The 24,990-nt window shown below is 40.4% G+C and overlaps 1 protein-coding gene across 1 annotated transcript; it reads left to right on the forward strand.

Annotated features, from left to right (window-relative positions):
- The first annotated feature begins 21,199 nt into the window (after positions 1-21,199).
- Positions 21,200-22,965, forward strand: TWIST1 (twist family bHLH transcription factor 1). Its single transcript, XM_032401226.1, has 2 exons — positions 21,200-21,850; positions 22,401-22,965. Exon 1 carries the CDS (start codon positions 21,200-21,202, stop codon positions 21,806-21,808), a length of 609 nt encoding a protein of 202 aa, XP_032257117.1. The 3' UTR covers positions 21,809-21,850; positions 22,401-22,965.
- The last annotated feature ends 2,025 nt before the right edge of the window (positions 22,966-24,990 follow it).

The raw sequence follows: 24,990 nt of genomic DNA on the forward strand, positions 1-24,990 counted from the left end.
CATTGATTAGATGAGGGTCATTTACTCAATGAGAAAAACAGAATTTTCCCTGGGAGCAGAGCTACTTCCTCTTGGAGAGATTCAAGACTATCTGAAGTTCAGGTAATTTACCATATCAAGAAAGGCGTTAGAAAGGATTCAAGAATGTTCTCTGAACTTTGGCTCTAGTTGGGAAGATCTAAACCATATTTTACAACATTAGGACATTTATGATAAATGAAAAAGTATAAAGCAAAATGTAAGGCATGATTTCATTTCCATTTCATATGGGAATTGTGTAAATATATGTGTGTATGTATGCATATCTTTATGTATATAAATATAAATGTTCATTTTATATATGCTATAGGAGAATTGGTCATTTTTGTACTTGAATATATTTTTCCAGTTTTCTAACATTCTCTTGTAGTCAGAAAAATAGCACAATTATTTTAAAACAAGTGGGACTATATCAAACTAAAAGCTCTGCACAGCAAAAGAAACCATCAAAAAATTAAAAGGCAACCTTTGGAATAAGAGAAAATATTTGCAAACCATCTATCTGATAAGAGGTTAATATCCAAAATATGCAAGTAACTCATACAACTCAATAGCAAAAACACAAATAATCCAATTAAAAATGGACAAAGGACACAAATAGACATTTTTCCAAAGAAGACCTCTAAATGGCCAACAGTTACATGAAAAAGTGCTCAACATCACTAATCATCATGGAAATGCAAATCAAAACCACAATGAGATATCACCTCACACTCGTCAGAATGGCTATAATCAAAAAGAAAAGAGGTAAGTGCAGGCAAGGATGTGGAGAAAGGGGAACCCTTGTGCAGTGTTGGTGGGAATGTAAATTAGTATTGTCACTATGGAAAACAGCTTGGAGGGTCCTCAAAAAATTAAAATAAAACTATTATATGACCCAGCAATCCTACTTCTGGGTATACATCTGAAGGAAATGAAATCACTATCTGGAAGAGATATCTGCACCCTTCATGTTCACTGTAGCATTATTTACAATAGCCAAGACACGGAAACGACCTAGTGTCTACTGACAAAGGAATGGATAAAGAAAATATGGAATATATATGCAATGGAATATTATTTAGTTATTTTTAAAAAAGAAGAAAATCTTGTCTTTTGCAACACGTGATGGATTTTGAGGACATTATGCTACAGGAAATAAGTCAGACAGAGAAAGACAAATACTGCATATTCTTACTTATATGTGGAATCTAAAAATGCCAAAATCATAGAAATAGAGTAGAATGGTGGCTGAATGGAGTTGTACAGCAAAGGAAATGGGAAGATGTTAGTCAAAGGGTACAAACTTCCAGTTATAAATAAATTCTGAGGGTCTAATATACAGCATGATGACTATAATTAACAATATTATAGACTTGAAAGTTGATAAGAGAATGGATATTAAATGTTATCAAAACAAAAAAATAATAAAATTATTTTAAGTTAAAAATAGCCACACAATACAAATTGTGAATTCTACTCTTAGTTGTATGTCAGGATGCTGTTACTTAAGTGAGAACTATTGCCTTCTTAACTCTAAAACATTTAAAACTAGGTATTTAACATGCTTAGATGTGATATTCTGTAATATTTTTCTTTGGATACTGCAAAGCATAACATTATCAGCATATTAGAGGCTCCTCTCATGCTTCCCTCCAATTATTGCCTTTCTCTCCCTACAAGGATATCCAGTAACCTGATTTTTAACAGACGTGATTAGCTTCCCAGTTTTTGTATTGTTTTATATAAAGGATATCATTGGGTTTTGGGAAAACACTACTTTTCAATTATAAACCTGTCTTCAATAAAATAAGTATTCTGACATCCCCCCCAAACATACAAGATAAGTTGAAGTTAATTAGAAAGATAAGGAATAAATATACCATTAAATACACAAAGTTAGGGTGCCTGGGTGGCTCAGCCGGTTAAGCATCTGCCTTCAGCTCAGGTCATGATCCCAGGGTCCTGGGATCGAGTCCTACATCAGGCTTCCTGCTCTGCGGGGAGCCTGCTCCTCCCTCTCCTTCTGCCTGCCACCCCCTGTGCTTGTGCTCTCTCTCTCTCTCCCCGTCAAATAAATAAATAAAATCTCTTTAAAAAATAAACAGAGTTAAAAATTAAAAGGAAAAGTACTTAGCAAATATGCACTTTAATTTTACTGACAGTGAAATGGAAAATGCAAATGGAAATTTTAACAATGTTGTGAGCCTTCTTAAACACAGCTGAGTTTACCCAAAATTTACACACATACACACACATACACATGCCTAATAAAAATAACTACAGTAAACTATGCTAATTTCTAAGAAAATTCCTGGCTTTTAAACAATTAGCACCACATTTTTCTTCCCATTTAACCCCATGGGAATTACAATGCATGTATGAGTACATGTGCAAGTGCCTCGTGTGTGTGTGTGTGTGTGTGTGTGTGTGTGTGTGTGTGTGTAGAAACATATTGTATAACATTTAATGTTTACTTCATTATTTAAAAGGATATATTAGAACCAGATAAGTGTGATCCTCAAAACTATATATTCATATGCATATTCATTTTCATGTACTTTTCATATTCATGTTTGAAAACTGCCATATATTAAAAGAAAAAAAATTCATTTCTAACATAATTTCAAAATATTTCAAACTTGCACTGCTTTTAATAACTTTTATTGTTTTTAACATGTGACATTTTATCCCCATTAGCAATAACAGATGTCTAATGCATTAAAAAGGAAAATCCTGCACATATGTTGAAATAGAGGACTTTACTGAAAGGAAAGCATGTGCTTTGATTTATATTAGTCAAAATTTAGATACTGTACTTGGTGCTATTTCAGGAAATGAAAAGGTGAGGAAACAGTTATATACTAGTAAACCAGAGCAAAAGTCTCCATAGAAACCAAAACAGTTTCAGTGGAAGCCACACAAGCTAAATTAATACCTAGAATATGGTCATATTAGCCCCTAGAGAGCTAATTCGTACAGAATAAAACCCTGCCTATTGGTTCATTCATGTTACATAGTATTTACAATTCTTTGTTCACATTTAACTGTCAAAAACTAATCAGTCATCGAGACTGAAAATTTGGGTGAATGCTAAAGAGAAAAGATCACAAAAACAAAAGTGTTTACTTACTCTTCCCCAAATCCATTATCTTACACTGCACGTCAAAGGGAACACAAAGGGCAAACTGAAAAACAATGAAGGATAAACCCCATTGTATTTGTTTGGCTGGTGTTTTGCCTCAGCTATCACAGGCACTCCTGTGGACTTAGCTCCTCACTGCAGACAGTGCTGAGTGAGGAACCACAAGCCAGTAGGGACAGCAATTAATTTATTGATCAACTACTATGCGGCCTACATATACTATGTCATCCAATCCTTACAAAATACTATGATGAATATTAATATATTCACTTTACAAATAAAAAAACAAGTTCAAATTAGTTAAAATATCCTGTCCAAGCCTAGACCGTGGTGGAACCAGATTTTGACCTAGTTGTCTCCTTCTCTAGACATAACAGTGACAAACGTTGCCATAATGTACCTCTATGCCCCTGTCAATTAGCTGGAGGCTAGCATATACTCCTTGCGAAGGTGGCCCAGCATTGTTTGTGTGTCCAGCTTGGTAAGGAACTTTTACAAGCAAAGACTGAAGGACTCCTTTAAGAGTTACTGTTGGTTCCTATGGTTTCAATTTACACCATCCTTCAGTACTATATTTTTTGCTAGTAGGATGATTTGTATTTCATGCAATTTGTATTTTGTTCCCTTACTCTCGTTTTCTGTATTATTATTGCTTCGCTTTGTGTTCATAGAGTGTGAAAGAAATAGTTTCTTGCATCTAAATTGGGCTGTTTTCTTAAATGCTTCAGAAATACGTGTGTGTGACACCCACGTATAGCTTCTTACTGCCTGATACTATAACAAAAAGGCTACCACCTCAAGAGCACATAATCCTTGATATTTCCTTCATGTGATGCATTTCATTAGAGTCTCTGATTCATAATTAATCAGAAGGTATACTGTCAGCTTAAAGTACCCTATATATGATATTTATTGTGTTTATGATGCTTGGGGGGAAAGGGGGTGTGTATGGACTATATAAGCATTAGATAAATCTGTCAAATTGGATATCACAAACTTTGTGCTCCCGGACAGAGTTACTTTCTGTTTTTTGTTTTTTTTCTTTTCTTGTTCACTTCATTGTCTTGCTCCTTAGCAAAATTAAAACTAAACTGAGATGATCTTCTAAATGTGAATTTTTAACCTTAAAACAGAGAAAATTTGCTTATAAAGGTGTTTATTTCATCATCTCCACAAAAGAAAAAACACAACTTACGGGCTGAGACTAAGTCTGGTTCATATCTATATTCAATTCTAGTATAAGACATAATCTGCCAAGTTATAATGCCAAGGAACCCAAAGCAATGTCAAGAGCGGCACCGAGGTCAGAAATTCCAAGTCCTACTTGTAAGAGGACAGTGTAGACAAACCCCAAGGGAGCATCTTTTAAGAGGAAAGGGTACTACTCAGACTACCTAAACTATGAATCTGAGGGTGACTGGAAACGTTTCATGGAGGCTGACCATAAATTTACTACTGAATGGATCAAGTGGCAAAAGTGAATACAATTCTCAGATTTATGACATTTAATTCAGAAATAGAGGTTCTCCTGCAATAAAATTCAAACCATTGGGAGAATTTCCATGTCAGAAGATATGATTTATAACATTTTCATCATCACCTTAGAATATAAGGCCATTCTTATGTCTCTGATTTTGTGGATGTTCTTTAAATTACTTCACTATTGCATAAATCTGTTTTTCCTTCATGCTGACTGATTTGCTACAAGTTAGTTGTAGTTGCTTTTTAATATTCCTATATCATTAGTAATTGGCTTTCAACGTATTACACTGTATTACAGTTCTACTAGTTCTTCATTGATCATTCATGCCACAAGGATAAGTGGTTATGTGTAACAAAAAAATAAAATCATTATAGATCTCTCTTGCTTCCCTTTACTTCTCTCTCTCCCCCACATAGCTTTTTTCCCCCCTGTTCATGCTGTCATCTCTTGGACTCATTGACTGAATTTTATATACTAGCATATAAAATTGAAAGTTTCTAGAGTCTTTCCTTCTGTTAAAATGCATGCAAATTGTTTTCTACAGAAATTATAGAGAAAGAAAACATGAAGATATATTTTATTCAGCTTAGTGAAGTTAGTGGGCTACATAAATATCTCCTTTGGGAGAGAGAGGTTGACAAAATGATCAAGAAGGTGAACAATTTCCTGACTCCCCTTTCCCCAGTCAATGTGCATGGTCATTCTTATGTGTAGCCCTAAACTAAGTAAGCACTTAATGTCATAGTGAGGAGAGAGTGAAAAGTAGCAATAACGTAGGCTCAGTTTACATTTAAATTGGGCTGGATCGGATTGAGTTTTCTTGCTCTATTCAGCATCCAGTTCTTGTGCTAACTTTCATTACCAATTTCACAAAAATCCATCAAATTATTTATTGGACGCTTACTATGGACTTGGCTCTGTTCTCAACACAATTTTCTCATTTGGTTAAGATACCTTGCCTAAAATGAGCTCACAGTAGAATGTCCCTCATGCATCCAGCTTGTGCAGATACTAGATGGGATATGTGGGAGCCTTAGAAACACTAGACATTGGGATATAATAGAAGACATGTAGTTAATATATTTTAAGTTGTGTAGTAGCTTATACTTAAATGCCCTTAGGTTGAGGCTGCTGGGAAGAGGAGCATTGGCAGGCTGAGTAAAAGGGCCATACACCTAGCATGCAGACTATGACTAGGTCTAAAAGAGTAAATCCACATTGAAGCCAAGGTTCATGACTGTTTTGTTCACTACTTGATAAAGAACCTGCTAGTTATCTAAAAATATTCATTCTCCCCTTCTTCCTTTAGCAATGGAACCTGTGAAGGTTACAATTGACATGGCTATCCAGCTAATGACTGTATTTCAGAGCCTCACTTGTAGTCAGTTGTGGCTATGGGACTATGATCTAGTAACGGAGTATGAGCAGTAGTCACATGTAATTTCTAGATAGGCTCTAAAAAGAGGAACATATCTTCCCTTGGCTCTTCTCCTTTCTCAGTGGCTGGAATGCAAAATTGAAATGAGACCTGGGGTGGTCATGTGGTCCATGAATTGAAAGTCATATTTTGAGGATAATAGAGTAAGAAGTTAAAACAACAAGGCTGAGCCATTGAGCCAAGCCTGTAACACCTATCCAAATTTTTAATAAAGTAAATAAACTGTGCTATTTAATCCACTTTATTTTTAATCTCTTTATTATAGTGCCATATCCTACTTAATATATCTCTTCCTCCCAGGTGCCTGGGACAGTGCCTGACACATAAATAGGGTCTCATTAATATTGTGCACCATGAAGGGGCAGAATGAACTCACACTACACAAGTTTTTAAGCTTAAGGCCCAAATACAAATAGGCAAAGACTAAGTTGAAATTGTTCTAACCATGGTAAGCTGATATGAGAGAGGGAGTGCTACACATTACGCCTTTCCCCCACCTGTTTATAACCCACTGCAATTCCTCATACCCTAGCCTCATCTTACAAGGTACCATTCTGATGTTTCAGAAGGGAAAAACAGTCTAGCTCTACAAAATGAGAGAGCATGAAATGGGACAGAGTAGAAATCAGCTTGTATGTATTAAAAAACACAACTCAAAGTATTGTCATTCTGTGACAGTATAAACAATATAAATTTGAATGTAATACAATTTTTCAAAAAAAAAGTTAAAATATATCTTATCTAAATTCAAAATTTTAAATTATAAGAAATTTAGCATGCTTTTAGTTCATCTGTCTTTTGTGACTTTCTCTTTGACAATGTAGATTCGGGCTAATTACAGAAGATGGTAATTGTTAATTGTTATACTCTTGCCTCCAAATAGGGGCAACAAAGCTTTCAAATTAAGCATGTTTTCCATTTAAGTGATTGGTGGGCTCAATGGTTTTTGCAACCTAGATTACTTCATTTTACTATCAAGTTTCAGGGAGCACAATTTCAAAATCACTTCTCAATAACTTTCAATATCTCAGCTAAGAAAGATAATATTTACTGAAAATAGCCAGAAGTATATATATTATTCAAGAACTCAAAAATCTATGACAGGATTAAACTGCACAATCAAAAAGAAATTAGCCTTTGGTAACGTTACTTTTAGTAAATTATCTTTGTCAACATAATATTATAAACCTATGTTAAATAACATTATTTTTTAAAAAGGAACAGCCCTGGGCACCTGGGTGGCTCACATGGTTAAGCGTCTGCCTTTGGCTCAGGTCATGATCCCAGGGTCCTGGGATCGAGCCCCACGTCGGGCTCCCGGCTCAGCAGGGAGCCTGTTTCTCCCTCTGCCCCTCCCCCTGCTCATGTTCTCTCTCTCTCTCTCTCTCAAATGAATAAATAAAATTAAAAAAAAAAAAAGGAACAGTCCTGTGAAATTTGTTGGGTATTTAATATATAGATATTGTCACATGAAACTGAATGCTTCCTTTTTCAATTAACTTAAGTAAAAAAGAAAATTCTTTCAGGCAGGTCACAGTATCAGGAATAGTTGGACTTCTCCTGGACTGTGTGTGTGTGTGTGTTTCCCTTGTGGACCCTATGGATCTTAAAATTTTTTGTGACACCTGTTCATATTGTATACTAGACTTCTTAGAGCCAAGTTTCTGATCCACCATTAAAAAATACACAGATACAAGAAAGATAACTAGCCTACTAGAATTTCTGGCATCTTAAATATAAGTCCTCAAAAAAAAAATACATAGGACATTCTTTTGCTAATTTACATTTTACTTTATACCCTTGGTTTCTTTTGTTTTGTTTTGATTCATTTATCTTGCTTATTTTTAACATATGTCTTCCTGCTGACTTTTTTCTATTTACGTCATCTACCTAAAATCTTTTATTGGAATTGTTATTTATAAATACATGAATATTTTTATAAGATGTTCTCCTTTAAGAATTTTTTGTTTAGTTTCACACTTACTCTTGTCATCTTTATAACAACTGGTTGGACTTCAGTTGCTCTATTTCCTTGTATCATTGTTCACCATGTTCTTGTGTCACTCTTGGTAACCTAAGGATACACTTGATCTTTTGTTGTTGTTAAGAGGAAAATGGTATTTTCTGAGTCTTTCCACACTTGTCCATATGTGTGACTTTAGCTGGTTATATGAACTTCATGGACTACGATATTCTTTTGGCATGTGTTCTTATGGAAAAGACCTAAGTGGCCTTTCTTTCATAAATAAATAACCTATGTTCTCTATCTGGATGCCTATAGGATGGTTTCTTTATCTTCTTCAACATTTTTCTGGAAATATTAATGGGTATGGACCTGTTTTCATTCACTTTGCTTGGAATACAGTGTGCCATTCCATCCTGTGAACTGTGTGAACTAATTTTCCCACTGTGGAGAATTATTTTATGTCTTGTATTATTGATTATTGCTTCTTCTCGATTTGTCCTGCTTTCTTCTTGGGAAAATAACTTATCTCTAATTTCATAAATATCACCCCACTTAAAATTGTATTGCCCCATTAACCCCCATACCCTTTCTCATTATTTTTTCTCTCCAGAATAATTACCATCTTTGGTTTTTCCACTCCTCATCTCTTCCTCACATATACTCCCATAATGATTTCCTGAAGTTACACAGCTTCAAAGGCCATTGATAGGCTGATATATCCTGAATTTTACCTCCAGTCCAGACCTCTCTCACAAACCCCAGACTCACAAAGTCCAACTGCTGCCCAGCAATTCCACTTGGATTTCTGACCAACATCTCAAACTCAACATGTCTGAAATGGAACTCTCTCCCCTGAAATGTGGGCCACCACAGTCTTCTCCATCTCAGTGGTTGCCAATGCCCCCTTATTTTTTCTCAAATAAAAAGCCCTAAAGTCCTTCTTGATGCCTCTCCCACACACCTCATATCTTTAGTGAATCTTACTGGCTCTGCCTTTAAAATAGAATCCAGTCACTTCTTTCCAATTCTAACTCCACTGTTACCATCTAGTTTGGGTCACAATTGCCTCTCACCTAGATTACTGCAAGTGCCTCCTAACCAGTCTCTGCTCCCCCCAAAGAAAAGCCCATACATCCCATAGACCTTGGCACATTGCTGGGTCAGCATTATTTCCTCTACACGGGGATGTCATCAAGTGAATACTCTTGAGTTGTGACACTTGTGGTGGAGTGATATCTTCATATTATGACCGGAATGGACCACTCCTTAAATGGTTGTGCCATCCTGAGGACTCAGAAAAGAACAGGATTGACATTTCAGCGAAGAACTAACTAGACTTCTTAGAGCCAAGTTTCTGACCCATTAGAATTGCCATAGCCTCAGATCGGGTACTTCCCTCACTACTTTCTCCCAACTATTTTATTACACAAACCTCCAGCTCTCTGTAACTATTAGGCTGGAAGGTCTTCCTTGTCGTCTAGCTCAGAGTCAGCTGTTCCAGCTTCTCCTGTGCAAAGAAAACAGAGAATTTACAGAATTTTTTTTCTGCTTTACTGTAGTCTTTTGCCTCCTCACCAATATTTGTGCTAACGTTGCTATACAAAAAAAAATTGTGCTAAAAATGTGTGTGTATATATATGTATATGTGTGTGTATACACACACACACACACATATATATATGGGGCATATATAGCTACAGCAAGACTAGATATGTTTATTGAACAATTTCAGAATCCAGTTAGTGGTAATATTTGATTGAATATCTGTGGGAAGAAACAGCTCCAAATTAGTATTTTTATTTATTTACTTTTAAAGATTTTATTTATTTGTCAGAGAGAGAGAGAGCACAAGCAGGGGGAGTGGGAGAGGGAGAAGCTGGTTCTCCACTGAACAGGGAGCCCGGTGCGGGGCTCGATCCCAGGACCCTGAGATCATGGCCTGAACTGAAGGCAGATGCTTAACGAACTGAGCCTCCCAGGTGTCCCTCCAAATTAGTATTTTTAAAGTAAGTGTTTGTAATCTCTGATTTTTGAGGAATAGGTAATACTCCATTTTATTGTTCTTTGAGTATATTGGCTAAAATGTAAGTTTAAGATAACACTGAGGTAGATTAAGAAATATTTAACCTGTGATAGTACCTGCACTTTTTGTACATTCCTAAAGAGAGTAATAATCAATAAACAAGTATTTATGGAGTGCCCATTTTGCACATTATGGAGCCTGTGAGGAATATGGGAAGAGTCTGGTTTCTTATAGGCTTCTCAGGAAGAAAATACTAACAAATGAAACAGATTCTAATATGAGCCACTTAACACTAAGCTGTGCTGCAGGGAGTCTCAAGGGTGTGAACCCTGGAAATGTCATCCTTGTTGGAGTTATGAATACACCGCACCCAAGCTAACTTCCTACTATTGCCTGAATACCCAGTCTGTCGGTCTTCTTAGGAGATAGTACTCCTCATTATCACTCGGATGGAGTACTCCTGTACTCCTCATGATCACTCGGGCTGAGGGCAAGAGATGGATTAATGATGGCTCCTAGGTTTTTAGGCTAAGCAATGAGATATATAATTTACTGGACTTATGGGACGAACAAGTTACACGAGAGTGACAATAAGTTCAATACGTCTGTGTGAAAGTGTCGTATCAAGTGGACAGTTGAATATGAATCTTTAGCTCAGACAAAACACCACCTACTATGGAAAATGGAGGTCATATGCCTCCTGTTACCATTTGCTTGGTAGCATGGATAAATTATTGAATCTCCTCCAATTAGTGTCTCCACCCTGAACTTTGAGTTCTCAGGGAGTGAGACAGGAATATAGGAACCATTGTTCTTCAAACAGAACTGGATCATCAATTATTTTCCTCATTTACCCTTTAAACCATTCCTTTTGCACTTAGAATTGAATGCAAATGCTACATCTTAGTCTACAAGGTACTGCATAACTTAGTCCTCATTTAAAATAATGATATCAAACACATATCAAGTGCCAGGCACCATTTTAAACACTTATGACTCTATTTTGGGGCACCTGGATGGCTCAGTCATTAAGCGTCTGCCTTCGGCTCAGGTCACGATCCCAAGGTCCTGGGATCGAGCCCCACATCGGGCTCCCTGCTTGGCGGGAAGCCTGCTTCTCCCCCCCTGGCTCCCATTCCCCCTGCTGGTGTTCCCTTTCTTGCTGTATCTCTCTCTGTCAAATAAATAAATTTTAAAAATCTTTAAAAAAATAAATAGTTATGACTCTATTTCATCATGACAACCACTGATGATGTACATTATTCTCTCTCCTTCACAGGAAACACAGAGGAATAAGTAACCCATCTAAGGTTACACAGGTAGTGAGAAGTTGAGCCATATTTGAACCCAGGCTGACTGGCTCCAGAATCTGGGCTGTCATCTACTACACTGTTCTCCATGACCATTCTTTCTTGCCAGAAAAGGGAGACGTGCTCTGGACTTCTAAAATGTCTTCTAGCTCTAGCAGTCTATGATTTTACTCAAGCGCTTTTTTTTTTTTATAAGTCCTTTCTCCAGTTCTGCAATTGTAATGTTTTAAGAATTTTATAATAAATTAAATTAGAATGATCATTCAGTTTAATCTAGGGAAATGATGTGGATTCTTATTCTGCTTTCATTCTATTCTATTCTATTCTATTCTATTCTATTCTATTCTATTCTATTCTATTCTCCAATAATATGATCCTCTGCCATACCTATTAACTCAGGGAAATGACAAAAGCTAAAGCACCTTGTGATTGCAGCTTCTGTTGCTGACATATTCACAAATAAAATCCAATAGTCATTCTGTTTTACCAAAGCTGGCCATGAAATTCTCTCTCTCCCACTTACAATGTGTATTAAACAAAGTACTGTAAAATGTTTTAATGAATCTTTATAAAATATCTGGATGCCCAATTTTTCATGTAAGAATCAATATAATGAATGTAATAGTGAATAAATGTTTCATGAACCTAGAAATGGAGTTGATTTTTCTTAATAATTCTATCAGGCTACAGACTATTTTGGAGAATGGCCCTGTTAAAAAATAAATTAAATATAACTCATTTGTAGTGTCTGTTCTTCAGATATTCTGAGCCTGCCAATATGCTTCAAATTTAACATCTTTGTCTTTCTCTTTAGATTATTTTTAACAATTATTTATCCCCAGCCCAAAAACTTGGCTGTGAAATTAAAATTGCCATTAAAGTTGCTCATGACTACTAGTGGCTATTTTTGTTTTTCTCAGTCATTATATATATTTCATATTTCCTGGAAATAGTTCTACTCTTGAACAGAACTCCATCTAAATAGGTCCATTATAATTAAAGAGATTAACATTTGCTCTTAACAGACAGCTGATAGTGAAATAGAAGAGTATGTCTCATTTGATAAACACTTTTCAAGGTTCTAAGACCTTGGCAGACACCAAGATGATGAGACAAGACCAGTGTGTTCTTGTTTCCCCACTATCTCACTGTGCTCTATCTAGAACTGAATCCAAAAGAGAGAACTGGACAACATCAGCCACACTGAAGAGCAGGAATGGAAGGCTTGGACAGGCCTTGGAAAAATTGCAAAGGCCTTAGTACCACAATCGTTCCTTTCTTCACAACTTTCCTTGACTTTCAATCCTGGCCTCCAATTTGTCCCAGCGTCCTTCGGCGACCCTGGGCCCCTCCTATCCTGAGAAGAATGTCAGACAATCGAATTCACTCAAAGGTGTTAGTGAGCTAAGTGTTACCTCACAATAGGGTCTCTGCCTTCCAAAAGACAAGCCTGGAGAGGACAATGCCAGGCCATGATTTAATGAGTTACCAGTGACAGGTTTAAAGCATGACTATGGAAAGGATCAAGTGGTTTTGGAGGAAGCCTCTCTTGCTCCCCTTCAAACCACTTTACTGCCTATTTTACTCATTTTTGGCACAAAAGTTTAGGCCCACAGTTGGCCACAAGCAGTTTCCAGAAGGAAATTCATTCTCATCACTTAGGAAAATGCTTTCAGGTTCCAGATAATGCCAAATCGTAGACTTAGAAGCAGTCACAGAGAAAACTTTTTCATCTATAAACCTGTCAGGCTAGATAATTTCTAAAATTCTTTCAAGTTTATACATTTTTGAAATTTTTCATATTATCTATCCAATTCCTTCATTTTTCCAGATGAGGAAACTGATGTCTCCAAATCTTCCTGAATCCAGTCCTTTTCTCTCAGCTTTATATTATCCTGTCTACATGCCCCATAGCTATTGCAAGTGTAAGTTCTCATAAGTAAACTGATGTACTTACATAATGTATATTGTGGGTTGATGCAAGAATTTCCTAAATATAATCCCATAGCTGTCTAATCCATCCCCTGCACTATCTGTTCATAGGCTGATACTTCTAAAATATAAATCTTATCATGTCCTTTCTTTACTTAACATTCTTCAGTTTCCCCAGTTGCATTTAGAATAAAACCCAAATTCCTTAGCATGGCACACAAAGTTAGTGATCTAAACTTTGTGTCATTCCCAGACGTTCTCACACCCCTTCCATCTCCAGCCCTACAAGACTCCTTACAAGCCCCTGCACAGATCTCACAGGCTCCTGAGCCCCTGCCTTTGCCCATGCTGCTCCCAGTGTCTTCCCTTCCTCCTACCCATGCGTCCTTCTAGAGTAAAGCTGAGATAAAGGGTACTTCAGGAACACTGCAGTGTATGCTTCCTGTAATATTTATGAATATCCAATTCTGGTCAAGAGAATAGAGGACATTAAGCATAGAAACAAGACAAAAAAAAATAGATGACATTAAGTATAGAAATAAGTAACCTGAAAGACATCTTAGACATCATTAAAGTAAGTAGGAAGGGACAGAAAGACTATGTAACATCAAATAGCCATGAAGCTCTCAGGGAATTCCATATTCGTGAAGTCTTAGGCTCCCTGTTGGTAATGTCCTACCTGGCCCACTCGTCCTCTGGCCCAGACAGAAAAATAAAATCCATAGCTGCTCAGAGGCTACGTGTCAAGTTCCGGCTGTGGACGAGAGTATTCGCCCTCTGTAACAGAGCAAGTTATTTTACCTCCAGGCACCCTACATCACTGCTCACCCTTACTTTGGACCTCTTAACCATCCCATCAGCAAGGAAAGCTGACTGAGGGACAGAGAGGGAAAGAGAGAGAAGACTGTGAACCTGTGAACTCCAGGATTTGGGGAGCATGGCCCTTCCTGCCTGTTTGCAACCTATTCTAGTATATTAACCTACTCGACTTCCTTTTCTTGCTGTAGGTTTTAAGTTGACTTAATAAGCCATGTGACATGTGCATCTTAATTTGGTCTGTGGGCCTTTCTGTGTTTCTTTCTCTCTGGGACAGGCTTCCTGAAAGTATAGCTGGAGGCTACCAGGGCAGTGAGGTAATTTCCCAATGCACAAAGACATCCTGTCCCCTCAGACCAGGTCCAGTGTCCTTCCTTGGCACTCTTTGAAAACATCTATGACAGCAGTTAGCTCTCCATGTTACAAAATTGTTTTCATGTTTTACTTCTCATTAGACTGTGACATCCTTGATGTTGGGGACTCAATCTTCTTACTCCAAGCACCTAACATAATTAGAGACTGACACGTTTTTGTTAAAGAGTCAATAAACGTGCTGTAACTAATTAGTACCAGTTGAAACCAGAATTCAGGTCTTCTGAATGCACCATTAGGCAGAACCAGAACCTTACAATCTCTCAAGGTCTTGAGTAGGGGTGCATGAGAATAAAATGCATCACTTATATCTATGTCTTCCTGGAGGTGTCTGAGGTGGGGAAGGCAAAAGTATTGATCTTGGTTACCCACATGGAGACACCAAACTGGATCTCCACCGCGGAGGTCAAATAGAAAACAAACCATGAGCTAGGATTTCTAAAATCCTACCAAGGTTCAAAGCCTTTTTCACAGAGTAATGGCCTCAGTGTCTCTCCCCACCCCACCCCCCACCCAAGATATCCTCCCCTCCACCGTCTTGAGAGGCAGAAATGACAACATACATCACCTTTACTCTAATTCTGGATAGATCATATCTATTAGATGAACATTAACCTCAATTAAAAGTTTCATGGCCCTCCACCCAGTTCCTTACTTCTTGTTATGACTTCAGTGAGAATGACAGGGATTTTTAAAATCAAATGCCTACACCAAGGGACAGGTAGCTACTTACAACAGTCTCTTTGAGCAGAAACTGAGGCAAATAATCTTGGGGCTTTTCTGCTTCCCACTAAGCGCACTTCTTTCTGTCTCTTGTGATTTAAGCCTTTTATCATTGACCCCTACATATTAAGCCTCATTCTTTTTCTCTGTCAGTCTTGATCAGTTGTTCCATTCTCTCTTTCACTCTTTTCACATTCTTTTCTCTCTTGATCTCCTCCTTATTCTCACTCTGTTCTTTCTTTCTTGTCTTTTTCTCTTCTCTTTCCAGCTCTTTTGGTCCACTGCTCAGTTCTTCCAGCAGGGTCTCAGAAAATGTGATTAGGAATGTAACTGCAAGAAGATACAAATGCAAAACCGAAGCACTGAGTTCCAAATGAAACAAGGATTCCCCAGCCTGGTTGTCATTGGCACTCTACCAGAACTATAAAATTCTAGAAAAATATCAAGACATAATTCATTCTAATGTATTTTCATTTACAAAGTAATCAGATGCTCTGAAGCTTTTTTTGAGAAGTAACAGGAAAGAGGAAAGTGATCTTCCATTAAACAGTGTGCATAATAATTTGGGGGAAGTGTTGGGAGTCAGCATCTTAAAATTGTCCTATTTTTCCCTATCTTTGAAAAATAATTTAGTTCTTAACCTATGATATGCATTAAAATGTAACTGACAACCATAAAACATAATTTCCATGCATTTTTTCACGTAAAGACATCCCAAATGCTGAAATTAAAAATTCAAACTTTTAATGGTATTTTGGAATAGTCACATATTAAAAAAAAAACAAAACTGTTTTACATTGCCAAACATGGTTCTAAAATTGAGAAAGCAAAATTCCACACCACTCAGAGTTTTGTACAAAATTCTGCTAATGTAAAATAAACATTTTCCCTTAAAATGGTAGTATTTTAATATATTTTCATAAATGTTTTTCCTTTGTATTCTACAATAAAGAGAAAAAATAGACTCTTCCAAAAAACCTAAGGTTTGAATGCCAACTCATGTATATTTTTTAATTAATAAAAGTAACATAAATCAAATAGGCATACCCAAAATGACAGTCACAGATTGTGCAGTATTTTTGCTATTTTGTCAGTTGTCTTCTTCTGTACGTTTCTTTTAAAACAAAGTTCTCTAGGAAATTGTGTCCTCTTGTGGTCACTGGCACAAACAACATGTTTTGTGCAGGAAGAATCAATCAAAACAATGGAAATAGGACTTAAGGCTTCAGGAAAAGCCATTTGTGAAAAAAGGAAATCCCTTGAAGCGTAGAGAGATGAAAGTCATGAGTAATCAGAAAAGCAACTTGATCTGGAGAAACACAAAATATAAACCATTAGATTTAGATTTAAATTGCCTGATGATGAAAAAGAGAAGATAAAAATGCTTACTAAGTAGGAAGCCTATGGCCATGATAAAAGCCTCTATGAATAACTACGTATTTCTTCCATTATTTCTTCAGTTACTCCAGCAGCTCCCCGAAATAGGTGAGAGTGTATTTCACCAAGGTTAAATGGCAGCAAAGTTGGGACACAACCTTTCTAGCCTGCACACCCAATAAGCCAATAAAGGTGTGCGTGGGGGGGGGAGGCTCTTCAAGACTCCATACTTTCCACACTCGGATTCCTCTCTACATACGAGTTCAGCATATTATGCTTCTTTACCTTATCCTCATTTTGAATGCAGAATGTCAGATATTTTAAAGATTATTTGAAAATTTGATTGGCTCATTTGAGGTGCTCTTGGCAACTCAATTTTTTATGCTTTATTCTTTTTCATTTTATTTCTGGATTGAAAGTTTCACATTTTATAATTTCAGTTCCTTAAAGGGGTTCAGAAGGAGAAATATAGAATCAGTTAAATTCATAAATTAAACTATCCTTAAGAGAAAGAGAATGCTCTCTTATTTAGGGCAAGGTGTTCAAACATCATTAAGGCTGCCTGTGTTGCTGAGAAAGAATCTGCTTTCACACAGTTATGGAAGTCACTTGTGCTGACACAAACTTTATGTTCCACTTTGATAAAATTCTCTTACTTCAGTATCAAACTAGGCAATCCCTGTGGAGTGTCCAAAACAAGATGAAATCTAAGATGTACAATTTCATTCAACTGCAGCCTTCTCCAATTTGCGCCCCCTTCTGTGTGAACGCTCCTGTGCTTCATTCATGCAATTCAGAGAAATGATTTCACAAAACTCTAAGCCAATCTACAGGTGGTAGGTCATCCAAAGACTAAGAAGAAAGAGTAGGAACAGATTCAAATACTCACCTTTTGTGCAAATCCAACTCCAAAATTTCCTATCTTGCTAACAATTCTATAGCATATGTATGTTTCTTTTTCTTCTCTAAAAGTATTTATAAATGATTACTGTTAAGAGAATGCCAGTGCATATATAGTCAAACTGGAAGAATACAGATACATACTTAGTGCGTACACTCAGTATGAGATTCCTAACTTTGTTTCTTCTAACAGTAGTTTTTTTCAATTTTCAACACAGCACACATTCCTCAGGAAGGACTGCGAACATGCCAAGTTTGCAGTTTTGAAAACAAAGCTCGTTTTGAATTATCTGAGTGCAAAAGAAAAACTTTTTTGTTTTCAGTTCATTTTTTTTCAGGGAATTTATTTTAGAAGTAGACAAAATTATTTAATTCCAATTAATCCAGTATTCCCAAAGAAGGTAGTTCTCCACTACCGTCCTTCAAGTCAAGCTGAGTTCAGCCCCAAAGGGAAATTTCTAAAACTGTTTTTAAGAGCCTGAAATTAGGATTTTTGAACTAAGTCTGCTTTCCCCAGCAAGTGTGGACAAGAAAATTGTTAGATAAAATGTTAGGTAACATACAGCTATAGATGAACAGAGCGGGACAAGCCGGCCGTGAAATATTACAGTTTGCAAAGTAGGGAGTATCAAGCCCCAGACATTTTGAGAGGTAATTCATTTGGCAAGCCACAGCCTTCTGCTCAAAAAGAAACCTGTAGGCACTCAAAACCCCTCTCATTCTCATCCTCCACTCCTTCGAAGAGTTCAAGAGAAATTTCTTCTCAGAACTAAAGTCATTCATTGTGACTCTGTCAGGAAGATTCCATGCTGGGACGGTTCTGGTTAGGTCATTCATTTTAAACTCTCTTGTAAGCATTCTGGCATCGAGAGCGAGAGCACAGCCTCAGCCCCGGGGATCCCTGGTACCCAATGGCCAGGCGCTCTTCATCCCCTATAAGTTCAGTGCCCAGAACAGGGTTGGGTTCACGTGTTTAAGAACCAGTCTTGGAGACTGATGACTTTGCAAGTCCAGCTGGCTAACGATCCCTGGCTCCTGCACTGCTGTGGACTTGGTTTCTCCTCCAGCTCCTCTGCCCTCATTTCCATCCTCCAACCCCAAATCCCCTTGGTCAGGTAAGGTTTCCCTTTACACTTTGCCCACACTTTCCTGTCTTGATTACCCATAGCCACAAAGGAAAAAGCCATCTCTTTAGTTTTAAGGATTCCACTAAAGGGAAAAGAAAAACAAAATTAAGATTTGAGATTGATCTTAAAAAAAGAGAGAGGTAGAGGTGGAAAATTTTCAAGATTTTTGCAGCCACCTTCAAATAAAAATTGTGGAATAATCGGCAACTCGCATTTATAAAAGAGAACACTTGGTAGAGTGTGGCAGAATTTCTGCCTTATTCTCAGCTTCCAAGAGATAAAATCCTAAAGGCAGAAGACGTAAACAAAAGGGTGACTTATCACAGTGCACTTCGTTTTAAGGATACCTGCCTGCATACTATAAGTGGAGATATCCTTAATTTTCAGACAGGATCTCATTTTAAAATAGGGCGGCGACTCTCGGGGCAGGCCAGTTGGCACGCTGTGGTCATTGTTTCTGCATATTTGTAAAAATGGTGATAGCCAAATCCCGCAAGTCGCCCCTCCCAAGAAGGCACAGCCTTGTTCGACCCCCACGGGAGAGAGGGATGCCTCTAGCCCTCACCTCCCCCAGAAGTCTGAGCCCTTCAGTCAGCTCCAGGCGCTCCAGACCCCAGGGTTTCCGGACTGAAACTGTGAGCCTCAGCGAGGCAAAGCCACATGGCCTGCCCTCCAGTTGCCTGGGCTCCCTCCTCCTCCTCCCCACACCCACAGCCGCGACCCTCGGTCAGGCCCAGAATGGAGACTTTCGCTGAGCTAATTCTCCTCTGACAGGCCAGTCTGGGGAGAGCGTGAGTGGAGCTCGGCCTGCGCAGGGCACACAACCTCGGCACCCCTAAATCTCCCCCCCTGAAAACCGACTACTGCTTTTGACCTCTAGTTTGCTTTGCAACTTAACGGTGAACACGAAATGGTTATTCTATCCCAACTCGTTCCAAAAAAGAGAAACAAGTCTGGCATTGCAAAGAAGGGTTTCTCTTCTCCCCTGGTTTCCCTTCCAGCCCACCAACTTTTGTTGCCTCCTATTTGCCAGAATATGCATCAACACCCTCTTTGGGGCTCTGGGGCTCGTTGTTGTTAACGTATTCGTTAGAATGGCTTAAAATACAAAAGTGTCCAAGTAACTGGAACGCGTTTGGGTCACAGGAAGCATAATTGTCCACTCCACCTCCTAGGAATGAAGGGTGGAGAAGGTGCGTCTCACAACCATCAGCCGCGCGCGTGTTCGGGGGCTTGAACCCCATCGCACTCTCACTCTCTTAGGAGCCTACCATTAGAGGTCACAATGTGGGGCTTTATTTGAGAGTAGGGTAGGGATGAAATGGCCACAGGGTCCTCCACCTTGGGCTGGCAGCTCAGGAGACCAGGGCCGCAGCGAAGACGCTGCACTGTCCCTCTCCGGCCCCGCTGCCTTCTCCAAGGACAGGACTGACTTCGGAGAAAGAACGAACTGTCTCTAGCACCGTCGGAGGTGTAGTCTTTTGAGTGGCAGGAAGCTTTTAGACTGGGTCACTGTGGAGGGAAAAGGAAGGCCCAGATGCTTCTCAGGGAGGGGTGAGAGCAGGCCGGGGCACAGATCCGCAGTCCCCGCGTCGCAGCCACGTCTTCAAAAACGCCCACGACCTCAGGGCCAGCCACGGTGGTTTGGCCTTTGCGACTCTGGGGGCCCGTCTACCTGGCTATTGGGGGGAGCTCCGCGGTTGCCAGTTATCCTGCTACTGCCCCCATCCCCAGCAATCCCAAAGCGGCCCCACGGACCTAGAGGGTACAGGGGCGAGATGAGACATCACCCACTGCGTCGAAGCTGTTGCTGCCGCTGCTGTCACAGCCACTCCGGGAGGGACTGACACCGGGGCCGAAAGGTCCCCTCCGGCCGCTTTCCGGGGCTGCGCTCGGGTGCGGGGGCGCGGCCCGCGCGCTCGGACGCGGAAGGAAATCGCCCCGCGCCCGCCTGCGGAGGGCGGCGGAGAGGGAAAGGGGAGGGCAGCAAGGAGGCGGGCAGAGGGGCCGGCCGCCCGAGCCAGGTCGTTTTTGAATGGTTTGGGAGAACGAATTGTCAGACCCTGAGGAAGGGGGGTTAGGGGGGGTGGGGACGGGGAAGCGGGGCTGGAAAGCGGAAACTTTCCTATAAAACTTCGAAAAGTCCCTCCTCCCCACGTCAGGCCAATGACACTGCTGCCCCCAAACTTTCCGCCTGCACGGAGGTATAAGAGCCTCCAAGTCTGCAGCTTTCGTCCAACTCCCAGACACCTCGCGGGCTCGCCGGCACCGGCAGCGTTTCCAAGAGGCCGAGCAGGGTGTGCGTGCGGCCGTTGGGCGCCTTCTTTTTGGACCTCGGGGCCATCCACACCGTCCCCTCCCCCTCCCGCCTCCCTCCCCGCCTCCCCCGCGCGCCCTCCCCGCGGAGATCCTCCCCGTCCCTCCTCCCGCTCCCTCCTCGGCGGGCCGCACCGCCCGGGCCGGCGCCGCGCGCGGGGGAAGCTGGCGGGCTGAGGCGCCCGGCTCTCCTCCTTTTCCCGGGCCGCCCCTCTGCCCCGGGCCTGCGAGGCCGCGCGCTGCCACCTGAGAGATGATGCAGGACGTGTCCAGCTCGCCAGTCTCGCCGGCCGACGACAGCCTGAGCAACAGCGAGGAGGAGCCGGACCGGCAGCAGCCGCCGAGCGGCAAGCGCGGGGGGCGCAAGCGGCGCAGCAGCCGGCGCAGCGCGGGCGGCGGCGCGGGGCCCGGCGGGGCCGCGGGCGGGGGCGTCGGAGGCGGCGACGAGCCGGGCAGCCCGGCCCAGGGCAAGCGCGGCAAGAAGTCTGCGGGCGGCGGCGGCGGAGGCGCCGGCGGCGGCGGCGGCGGCAGCAGCAGCGGCGGCGGGAGCCCGCAGTCGTACGAGGAGCTGCAGACGCAGCGGGTCATGGCCAACGTGCGGGAACGCCAGCGCACGCAGTCGCTGAACGAGGCGTTCGCCGCGCTGCGGAAAATCATCCCCACGCTGCCCTCGGATAAGCTGAGCAAGATCCAGACCCTCAAGTTGGCGGCCAGGTACATCGACTTCCTCTACCAGGTTCTCCAGAGCGACGAGCTGGACTCCAAGATGGCAAGCTGCAGCTATGTGGCCCACGAGCGACTCAGCTACGCCTTCTCGGTCTGGAGGATGGAGGGGGCCTGGTCCATGTCCGCGTCCCACTAGCAGGCGGAGCTCCCCACCCCCTCGGCAGGGCCGGAGACCTAGGTAAGGACCGGCGCCTCTGCGCCCCTTCGCCCTTCCGCCGCTCAGGTGGCAGATGGACTGACGGCCGGGCCGCGGCTCCCCGTCCACCTTGCCTTCCTCACCCCCGTCTCAGCCTTCCCACCCAGCCTGGCACCGCCACCTCAAACCCCCCCCCCCCCCCCCCCCCCCAGCGTCCCTGGAAGGCAGGTCGGTCCCCGCTAGGGAGAGGGGCATGCGCCCCGATGAGGAGTGTGCGTGTGCGTGAGTGTGCGTGACGGACAGGAGGGAAGACTGAGAGAGATTCGAGGGTCACGGGTATAAGGACGGTTTTCTTGCCAGGGCCTCCCTCTCCTTGGGCTTTAAGTTTTCGTTCTCCTTAAAACAAATGCTTCCAAATTCCACCTCCTCCTTCTTTCCGCCCACCCACTTCCTCTTGCCCTGGGGCTGAAATCCTTCCAGGTTGTTCAGCGTAATTTCTCAGTAGTGGTGATAAGAACAGTGCTCACTAGTCTTAGCAAACAGCCACGGAGACCTAAACAATAACCAACTTTCCCCCTCTGGGTTTTTGCAGATGTCATTGTTTCCAGAGAAGGAGAAAATGGACAGTCTAGAGACTCTGGAGCTGGATAACTAAAAATAAATATATATGCCAAAGATTTTCTTGGAAATTAGAAGAGCAGAACCCAAATTCAAAGAAACAGGGCGTGGGGCGCACTTTTAAAAGAGAAAGCGAGACAGGCCCGTGGACAGTGATTCCCAGACGGGCAGCGGCACCATCCTCACACCTCTACATTCTGATAGAAGTCTGAACAGTTGTTTGTGTTCCTTTTTTTTTTTTTTTTTGACGAAGAATGTTTTTATTTTTATTTTTTCATGCATGCATTCTCAAGAGGTCGTGCCAATCAGCCACTGAAAGGAAAGGCATCATTATGGACTTTTCTCCATTTTAAAATGGTAACAACCAGAGGAATTTTAAGAACGTCTTTAGAAATAAAAATACGGGGATTAAACTGACTTGCAAAATCACAGTCAGTTAATTCCTTTTTACATTCTTCCTCTGAGAGAAAAAAAAACTTAAAATACAAAAAACAACATTCTATTTATTTATTGTTGACCCATGGTAAAATGCAAATAGATCCGGTGTCTAAATGCATTCATATTTTTATGATTGTTTTGTAAATATCTTTGTATATTATTTTTCTGCAATAAATAAATATGATTGAAAATTTTAAGAACCTTAGAGTTTGGTCTATATTTTTAAAACTCAGGATTAAGTTGGAGGTAAATATCTACTTGTTTAACTCTGGAGGCACCCAGGAGGGAGGGGACACTAATATAAACAAAGCAGTGAAGAACGCAAATAAACTAGCTACTGACAGGCACAGGCATGTTATTTAGAAAGACAGCTTTATTATTATTCCAGTTTGGTGTTCAGTGGGCTTTGTAGCATCTATCCTTCATCTCTTATTAGGTCCCCAAACAGCAAAAACTTAACAAATTCGTTATTCACTTCTCTTGCTCATATTTTGAGGAGGCAGCTGTAAAACAGTTAAATGCAAATAAGCAATATGAGGCCAGCACTATTTTCTCTTGTTACTGTATATTTTTGTCATGCCCTCCACTGTTTGTGAGGATTTCTAAATAATAGGTTCATTGCACTGAAAGGATGCACGAAGTGTTATTAAAATGATCTGTATCTGTGCACGTGATAAATCAGTAGGAATGCATAGAAAATAATAAAGTTAAATTCAGCAGGAAAGATAATTCCATTTACAAAGTAATTTGCCTAACTTTTTTCATGAATGAAAATGATATTTAGTGTCATGTTTGCTTAAAAGAAGAACCAAAGTTAATATTTTTCCATATTGATGTTATCCATTCGGGAAGCATGCTCCTTCTTTAAAGAACATATAACTATGAAGTAAAATACAATAAAGAACCTGAACTTTCAGTATCTTCAGTAACTATTGGAACAATCACAATTTGAAGTACTAGAGCTATTCATTTTCTAGTGAGTTCATTAGCAAATATATTTTATTCAAAATTACATGTAATTTTTCCCTGGCTACTTAGAGGTATACAAAACCTGAAGTTAAGTAAAACAGTAACAGCAAAACAAATGGGGCTTGATTTTTATTTCATTCTGGTTATTTCTGAGCTAGGAAAACATTGGCTTTTATAACTCATATCATTAGAAGTAGTAAGTTTGTATCACTTCTTAACTTCTACATCTAGTTGACTGCATTCAGGTGTAATCAGGGAAGCTTTCAAACTGGAAAATAATTTTGGTGTCTAATTCAAACAATGGCTATGGCAAACAAGTGTATATGAATCCAAACAGATCGTGTTTTCTCAACTCAGATTGAGGTTATTATATTGCCTGAAGCTTTTTGTTTCCCTCCCACACATCATCAGAGAATGCTGACACAACAATATTGTAAATTCACTATTCTGAATATCTTAGACCATGTTTTACAAATAAGGAGCCTGTAGCATTGACTTACACACTGAGAGATTAGTGAAGGCTTGGGGAATTAATTTTTGGATTTTGATAGTCCTTTACCAAATAACTACACGAGCCGGGAAAGTGATTACGTGTGAGTGTACTTGTAGGGTGTGGGTGTGTTTGTAGTGTGTGTGTGTGTATGTGTATGAGAGAGAGAAAGAGAAAGTCTGTGTGTTTGGGTGTGTGTGTGTGTGTGTGTGTGTGTGTAGGGTAGAAATGGAAGGTGGGTACCCTAGAAGGATGAGGGAGAGCATCAGGATGGTAATTCTCTCTTCTGTGTGTATCATCCTACCACCTCCATTTTCTAAACTGTTCATGGAGGAATCTCCTTGTTCACTAGCTTGGTATGACTATTTGATATTTCAGATTTCTTGATGTACATCAGGATGGAGCTGACCGTCATTGCTGAGAAGGTAATTTCTCTTACCTCTGATGATACAAAACCCAGAAGTTTCAAAAAAAGGTAGCCTATCATTTGCCTTTTTAAATTTTTAAATATTTTTTTGGTGTTTTATTCTCTTTACTTTGCTCATAAGGGAAAACCCTTTGGAGAAAAGCAAATGCCATATTTATGTTGCTAAACTGAAGGTAATATTTTCCCCTAGATTTTCAGGGAAATAAATAAATGAATGAATGAAAGGTGATAGATAGCTTT

This window comes from Phoca vitulina, unplaced genomic scaffold, assembly GCF_004348235.1.
Source record: "Phoca vitulina isolate PV1807 unplaced genomic scaffold, GSC_HSeal_1.0 scaffold4, whole genome shotgun sequence".
Taxonomy (NCBI): Eukaryota; Metazoa; Chordata; class Mammalia; order Carnivora; family Phocidae; genus Phoca; species Phoca vitulina.

What these genes read in the sequence shown, in the direction of transcription:
- TWIST1 (XM_032401226.1), top strand. Translation starts at nt 21,200, where the DNA reads ATGATGCAGGACGTGTCCAGCTCGCCAGTCTCGCCGGCCGACGACAGC.